The sequence below is a fragment of the Electrona antarctica genome (genome assembly GCF_951216825.1).
Source record: "Electrona antarctica genome assembly, chromosome: 23".
In the NCBI taxonomy this organism is placed as follows: Eukaryota; Metazoa; Chordata; class Actinopteri; order Myctophiformes; family Myctophidae; genus Electrona; species Electrona antarctica.
In genome coordinates, this window is record NC_136804.1 from 9,318,560 (window position 1) to 9,327,298 (window position 8,739).

At 39.8% G+C, this 8,739-nt stretch overlaps 1 protein-coding gene across 1 annotated transcript; it reads right to left on the reverse strand.

Moving 5' to 3' along the window:
* Positions 1-1,041: 1,041 nt before the first annotated feature.
* LOC306916621 (uncharacterized protein) lies at positions 1,042-6,160 on the reverse strand. Its single transcript, XM_079494576.1, has 4 exons — positions 5,951-6,160; positions 5,500-5,593; positions 3,181-3,268; positions 1,042-1,900 (listed from the first exon to the last, which is right to left on the reverse strand). The coding sequence occupies exons 1-4, from the start codon at positions 6,027-6,029 to the stop codon at positions 1,172-1,174; spliced, it is 990 nt and encodes a 329-aa protein (XP_079350702.1). The 5' UTR covers positions 6,030-6,160; the 3' UTR covers positions 1,042-1,171.
* Between the last annotated feature and the right edge of the window lie 2,579 nt (positions 6,161-8,739).

Here is an 8,739-nt window from a genome sequence, read left to right on the forward strand (position 1 = left end):
AGGGGAGAAATCCTGCTTAAAAAGCCACAATCCGAGACTTATCTTAATGAAAACAGTATTAGTTTAACCAATGTATATGGTAGAGTACCTTAAAGGACCACTTCACCACTTTTCAACCCATCTTCATATAATAGGTCCTCACTAATAATCATGATAAAATGGCACATTTTTACTCAGTCTGTGTCTCACAGGAGGGCTGTAGGTAGTTCAGAAACCTGTCCACCAGTGACATCATCATTAGGCAGATATTTTCTTAAACAAGATTTTTTTTACAAAAATGTTTAGATTTTTATTACGGTGAGCGATAGATTCCATTTTCGCATTGCAGCTTTTCAGGACTAGAAAGCCTGCAGTTTCTATTAGCTTAGATTCCCCATCAATGATGTCACTGGTGGACGGGTTCTGAACTGCCTACAGCCCTCCTATGAGACACAAAATTGTGCCATTTTATCATAATTATTAGTGAGGACCTATTATATGAAAAGTGGTGAAGTGGTCCTTTAATACAATATACCATCGAGGCCATCGATATTGTCCTTTTCTTTTTGCTGAGGTTTGCGTGATCTGCGCAAAAGGACAGTTAACCCATTTTGGGCGGGAACCCCTTTTGGTGTTTTAAACATTATGTTATAATTTAGCTATTGAAAAATAGCAGATCTACAAGGTCATAGCGCGCCACCGAGTGGCGCGCTACGAGCTTGTAGGTCTGCTATTTTTGAAAAATCGTGAAAATATTTATTTCAGAAAACTGGAGGATTTAGAAGGATTTTTTTAAATTTTGAGGTCAGGCCTAAATGGGTCAAATGATAAGGGACAATATCGGTGGCACCCAACTGTTACAAGTACATCTGCAGCTGGTTGGAGGTGGTCTCCCTACTCTTCCACTGAGAAATGTAGACCCCAGTGTTGGGTGGGACACTAAATGCGCTGCCATCTTTACTGTAGTTCGGACATTGTTTAAATTACCCTATTCGTTGGGATAGGTCATAAAACCTACTATGGATTGTAGCTTTAACCACAGAATCTTTTCATGAACAACAGTGATCTTCAGCAGCCATGAATTATCCAATGGCCATGTGTTTATTGAAAATACTTGTACGCCCTGTCATCTTCAGCTAATAGGTCTGATTCTCACAGCTTATGAAACACAATTTACATGCTTTTAGGTTAGTCAGAAATTCTCAATAAGATTTTCAAACAACATGAGAAAGCGCTCCTTCCTGTCATAGTCTTTGGTTTCGTCTTCCTCACGCCCTGCCGTCTTCTCTATTGTCTTTTCCTGGCTTTCCAGGCAGCGTCTGTCCCGCTGCAGAGACAGACGATGGGCGGTGACGGCACCTCTGTCCTTCTCCAACATGGTCTTCTCTCTCTCCATCATAGCCTTCTCTCTCTCCAGCGTTGCATTCTCTCTCTCCACCGAGGCTCGCTCCCGGTCCAGCATGGCGAACTCTCTATCCAGCATCACCCTCTCTCTTTCCAGGACCTGCCTTTCCCGCTCCAAGACTTGTCTCTCGCTCTCCACCATTGCCCTCTCGCTTTCTAACAGGGCCCTCTCGCTGTCCAACTCTTGCATGGCGTCTTCCATGTCCTTGTTGCTTCCTCTCCGTACAAGCTCCTCCTTCTCATCCTCCTCCTCCTCCATCTCTTCGTTGTCTCCGTTGAGAATGACGTCGACCTCGTTCATGTCCTCCGTCAAAGCGGGTGGCGAGGCTGAGGTGGTTGTGCATATCTGCCTCCTCTTGTGGCTGGAGGCGGGTAAGAAGTCTGCGTTGTCCAGAGGAACGGCCTTCAGGATGGGAGCACTGCCGTCCAGGCGACCCGTCATGGCGTCGTCCATCAGGGTGAAATGAGGCCATTTCTCAGGGAAGACCTTCACCCCAAGTGGAGGGTTCTTCAAATCCTAAACAAAATACAAGAGGAACAACTGTAATGATTCAACAATGGGACATTCATTTATCATCAACTGGTGACAGGATAGATGTTGATTAAGATGTTATAGGACTGAAAATGTAGTGTACGCATCCATACAAACAAAAATCTTCTCTAGACGAGTGAGTGATGCCCAAGTGCATAACACCAGAAGGAGATCACCTGACCTTGTTGTTCTAAAAAAGACATGAAGGTTCTTGACTCCATACCCAAACTCAATAATTAATATCCTCAAAATACAATAGAACATATTTTATCTCCTTGAACACCTTGATAGTAGAGTTCTCTGACCCCCACCTCTCCTTTTTCTGAAAATACCTATTATAATTCTACTGAGCGCTATTGCAATATGTTTTGTATTGTATGTATTATGTATTACTGATGAATTGAGTATAATGGAGCACAATATGTTATCCTTTTAGCATAACCTTTGAATGTCCTAGGTCTGCACTGTTAATAATCATGTTAATAAAGTATTAAATCAATCAAAAAGACATGTGACAGGACTTTTTTTTTTTACATTGCCAGCATCAGAGGATCTAAGGTACAAGCTAGACACATATCTAAGATGCAGGTTCATTTTATGTACATATGCATCCATTTATTTAAAAAAAAGAAAAGAATAAAGCTAAATTGCGGTTCTACATCTACAAGCTCACAGTGCGTCACGATGCATTGTGCGTGTAGATTTGTAGCTATTTGCACTATTCGTCACATGATGGTGTCACAGGGCTTAAGTGGTTAATGATTTAAAACACATGACTGCTGAGTGAGCGCTGGCGCTTTGGCATGGGGGGTCAGCTCAAGTTAACATATGGAATGAATTCTGTACTGGCCATATATGGAGCATGTCTTGAGTGTACAGGGTTTGATGATGTCAGATCAACATATGGAATGTCAGAACAGGTCAGCTCCATATATGGAGTTCTAAGGGTTTGAGGTCAGATGTAGAGTTGGTGGCAGGCTCCATATATGCAGATCTAGGTGATGATCCAGTCTTCTCCATGTATGGTTATCCAGGGTTAGATGAGGTCAGTGTTGTGATCTTCATGGAGATGGCCATATGGCCGTGTGATGTCATGAAGCATTGACCATAATGAAGGCGTGAATAACGGACGGGAGATACAGGTCTTCATAGTAAATGCGACCTACGGTCGCAATAAATCAGGGTGATTTGATTTTGATGTGTGGCGTGAGTGCGTGTGAAGAGTGTCAATTGCGTAAGTCTCACGCTCATTGCGCTGGCAGTACCTTATATTTCCTCTTCAGGTTTTCCCATTTCTTGGCTGCCTGACTGTAGGTCATCTTCTGATGTAACCCCATATGTTTTAGTAGTGTTCTGCAACAAATAACCAATCACAATAAACAAGTTAGTACAAGTTTCAATGTCTTCATCGTTATGCTAACATGCTGTCTTCATCAGTATAGTATGTCAATAGTCCAGTAAATAAAGTAAAACATTCCTCTCAGGTTGGACAAAATTGGATTATTTTGTTTCTCACCTGATTCTGACAGGACATTAGGGGCTCCATTTTCATCACCGCTAAACCCCTTATCCCTAAACTTCTTTGCCTTTTTTTACTAAAAACATTTTTAAATAGTTGAAATGGCCAGTCTACAAGCTCACAACTTGTCAATGTAGATTGGCTAGTTGAACTATACAAAAATGTTTTTCAAAATAGTAAAAAAGGCAAAGAAGTTTAGGGATAAGGGGTTTAGCGGTGACGAAAATGGAGCCCTAGGTCTACTAGCCAGGATAAAAAAAATTACCCTAATCTGCTCACTGCTAATACCCTGAATTTGCCTTAATCCAATATGCCAATATGAAAAACACTCCTTGGACTAAATTTGGCCGATTTTAGCCCAAGGAGTGTTTTTCATGCAAAACTAATGCTTGGAATGGATTCAGAATCATGAAACCCCCCTAGTTTGACATGTCACATGATACTTAAAGCATAATGAAATTTAGAAAATATTGCCTTATAATAGGTTATCAATAGGGCCATCTTGGATTAAGGCAAATTTAGGGTATTAGCAGTGAGCAGATTAGGGTAGATTTTTTTATCCTGGCTAGTAGACCTAATGTCCTGTCAGAATCAGTTGAGAAACAAAATAATCAAATTTTGTCCAACCTCTGGCATTTATTTATTGGACTACAAACCCACAGATGTTACTTATAGTTAATTTCCAAAGTGATCAAATTATTTTGTGCAATTAAATGGTCAGCTAGATAATGATAAAAAGGTGAGTATGTACATACCAATGATATTTCAGGATATTGTTTACTAATGAATTACATTGTTTCTGTACTTTGGTGTTTAAACTTTAGCATTCCTACTTCATCTAGTGTAAACTCTAAACAACTATCCTCTCTGTCTCTGTCTCTCTCTCAATTCAATGCAATTTAAATAAAGGCGTTTTTCCTTTATTAAAAGTTTTTCCTGTTATTGACTATATAGAAGTGTATATTTGTACGTCTCTAAATGTTATGATGAATTGAAAACGGTGGACCCTCTCGTAAACAAGTGTAATACGCTTATGGTGTCGTCCACTCACAGTTAACAGTTTTTGTATTGAGTTGTGCTTGAAATCTACTGTAATTCTGCAAACTGTTAATAAATACTTCAATCAATCAATCAAGGATGGGCGTTAGTGGCAGAATATCTGGAAGCAGATTCTACAAATGGGTAGAGCTGCTGCCCAGATACCCCAACTTAAAACCTCCCATATCACAGTGAAAAGTTCAAGTTCACCCCCAAGGCACTTGCAAGGCAAATAATATTAATACTTTTTTTTTCTTCTTTTCTTTTTTTTTCTTTTCGTTGTATGTGTGTATAAATACACATGTATACAAACGTATGTAGATGTGTATGCATGTATGCTTCTTTAGAGTTCACTTCAAGGGAAAAGGCCCGCTCTACTCAGTCTTATATAGTTTCAGACGTGTGCTGGGTGCAGATTCAAAGAAATGTAGAAAATGAATAAAATCTGCACTCTCAGTCGAGTAAGAGTCTTTGTTTAATAATGATAGTGCTCCGCAGCAGCAGTCATACCAGACAGACCTGGTGCTCCGCAGCAGCAGTCATACCAGACAGACCTGTCTGTCTGGTATGACTGCTGCTGCGGAGCACTATCATTAAACAAAGACTCTTACTCGACTGAGAGTGCAGATTTTATTCATTTTCTACATGCTTCTTTAGAGTGTAATGTCACTTATTTTGCTTTTACACTTTAAAAAATGAACATGTCTTATAATATGAAACAAATTGCCTGTAAAGGATCTTATAATGGCAATAAACAATAAACAACTAAAATGCACTAACCCACGGCGAGTACCGGTTACCAACTCAAGTCACAAGTTTACACTTTTACACAGGTGTAAAAGAGTGTGAATTGTTTTGTGCAAGCTACTTACAAATTGCATTTTAAATAATAAGAAACATATAAAATAGTATAAAGTATGTAATAAATAATGGTTATTTGTATCTGAAATTGTGATCAATCATGCAACAGTATTCTTGTCCACATTATTTCCAAATAATTAAAAACGAATTAATTGTCCTACTGTACCTCCATGCCAACAGGCAAGAATTTCTCCTTCCAGAAAAAAGGAATTTATTTGAAACTCTCAGTTTGACAAGGTCTCGAACTTCCCTCTCATTCACTGGGAGAAAAGAGAACATCAGAATTAGAACAAAACATGGGGGAACAAGATATTGTGCTATATTATGAGATTAGTGTATATGTAGGCCTATAAACAAAGACATTAACATGGAACATATCTGCCATAGATGAATACTGTACAAATGAAACATAGATGGAAAAACCCATATCCATAGAATCAAATGAATTTATATTACATATATTCATTGAAATCTGGTCCAACAAGGAACTAGGATAATACGTCATTCTAACAAGGCCACTTGCTAGTAGCTCCTAGCTACGGTAAGCTACCTAGCAAGTAAGCCAAGTATACGTCAACATGTGTCCAAAATTATGAGGTCATCAAGACGATACTTACATTTATATGTGAACTCCACGGGTTTATATTGATCATATGTGGTGTTGGTATAAGCGTGATCGTGATCTCCTTCTTCCATCGTTTTATATTGTATTAATATTTCCTTAACGTTGTTGACGAAGTGCACTTTACAAGAAAAGGTTACTTGTCTCCATTGACTGTCTCCCCGTTCCTAGGGAGCCTCCGTTCTTCTTCATTAGCTCTTAAGGCAAACTCTGCCGCCACCTAACTCTGCCGCCACCTGTAGGACTGGTGTCTGGGGGCACATCCATTAATACTGTATCTCGACTTCTCGAGTGTTGTGTTCATCCGATAATTTGCGATAAGCGATTGTAATTAAATCTGTGCTCGATTTTGAGCAATTCATAATTTCTGGAATCAAATCCCCACCCTCGAAGTCTTCCACAAATATAATCTATTTGTAAAAACTTAATATAATGTGAATTGTGAGTATAGGTAATCATTCAATTTCAACCAGTTAATTAATATAAAGATGTAGGCTAAACTATAAACCAGGAGATTAAATTAATTTGATATAAAACAGATATATTATGCCTAATAAAGCTGCTATAAGCAATAATATGTATTCAGACAGCTAGCAATGAGTAAAACGCTCCCACAATAAATTCGGCTAATTAGGGTAATTGGTTTGTTTTGGCTATTAAAATGTATTTTGTAACTTTATTTTTCTTTTTTTTTTATCAACACAGCCTACTCACACTCAACTCAACTCACACAATCAAGCTCCCCAAAAAAAAATTATATTAACCATATAAACCAGACCTAAAATGCATATTGTGGGCTGAGGATTGTAACTCATGGAATAGCCTGAATGTAGCTTACAAACAACATATAGGCCTACACGATGTCACGATTACAAATTAAATAAAATGAAAAAGTAATTAAATGTGGAGCTACATTCTGCATACCAAGTTGGTTTGTGCCTTTTACACAGTTGTTCCACCAGGGGTCAGTAGACGAACAGATCAGTTGTAGGCTACTACTGTAACAGGATAGGTGCGCAGACTGCGCACTATAAGGACATCTGGGCACCTCGATGTAAAATTAAAATATAATAATAATAATAATAATAATAATAATAATAATAATAATAATAATAATAATAATAATAATAATAATAATAATAATAATAAAAAGGCTTAAGTATACAGGATTAGAGCCGCCCTTGAGTCAAGAAAGACCGCAAATGTATATTACTGACAAAATAGAATGTCATCATGGTCGTACGTGGCACTCAGTTTACACACATTTGCAATAAAAGCTGTGTGTGTACGTGTGTGTGTGTGTGTGTGTGTGTGTGTGTGTGTGTGTGTGTGTGTGCGTGCGTGCGTGCGCGCGTGCGTGCGCGCGTGCGTGTGTCTGTCTGTCTCACATTATGTTACTTTAACTTCCCACTAAACAACTGCAAAGCAAGTCAGGTTTAAGTGAAGCAGCACCGAGCAACACATATCACAATTTCAACAATAAGCCGCAATTCAACAAGCAAAGGCCTTAAAACAGGCAAGGATGACACAAAGTCAGACATATAGATCTACATCTATGTTGGGCAGCACTAAAAATAATCATATTCTATATGGCAATGGGCCTGGCATGGCATCACAGTTCCATGAAGAGGCAGTATGAGCATCATCCACTACAGCGAGTGGTACAGGACTCCTGCAGGAGTGAGGCAGCCACCCATTAAGCCAGCAATGAATGAGTGAGTGTGTGTGTGTGTGTGTGTGTGTGTGTGTGTGTGTGTGTGTGTGTGTGTGTGTGTGTGTGTGTGTGCGTGCGTGCGTGCGTGTGTGTGTGCGTGTGTGTGTGTGTGTGCGTGCACGTGCGTCTAGATTATAAACAAGACTCACCATTAGTAGCTGAAGGCTGACTTCAATCACTGCATCATCCTCCATTGGTCAAAACATCTGGTCAAAGCCCTCCTCTCGGTCTTCAGACCAGCAGACTGCATGCAAAGGCAGGGTTCTCCCACAACCAGTGAACCAGGTGGTGCTCCAGCCTCCAGTAGGCCTACAGGCCTTTATTCTCCATGCCAACATTGTGGGTTGAGCCTCTGGACATTTTAAAACACACGCACAAATAATATACAGTGGGCTGCCTATTAAATACGCCTGCCTACCTGACTGTGACAGGACTTGCAGCCTAGGAGGACATTAATGTATCCGCAATTCCGCATATGATGAGGTTCATTTGACGCTGCATTCCCACCACTTTGCCGCTATCTCTGTTGATATTGTTGTTTGCCTACGGAGCTATAGAGGCTTTGAACCTATAACAAACACGGTAGCCTATACATTACATATACAATACACAATTATACATTCTATTTCTACCTGACTGCGGCAGTGAGTGAGGCCGGCCCGTGACAGACATGTCCCTTAATTCTCCCTTGTCTTCTTTATAAGGTCCCTCGAGGCTCAGCGTGAGAGGAAGTGTAGTGTCAGTGGGGGCAGTATAACTGACTGTTCCTCCTCTCGGTAATATCGTATATAAAACAAATTGTCTATAGTCATATAAGTCATATGACTGACTTCGAGTGACTTATAATTGCTAAAATGAGTTTGAATTCAAGTAAGGTAGGCTCTGTTTTGTTTTAGGCCTTTATGTTGTCGTCCTTAAAATATAGCCTACTTTGAATGTAAAATTAAATCAACATGACTCATGTCGCCAATCATATCACAAATTAAGACACCTGCTGCACTCTGGGAGCGGATCCGCTCGCGCCTGTTTTGACAACAGTGCGCCTGCGTCACGCGCAATAAGCCTGCCTA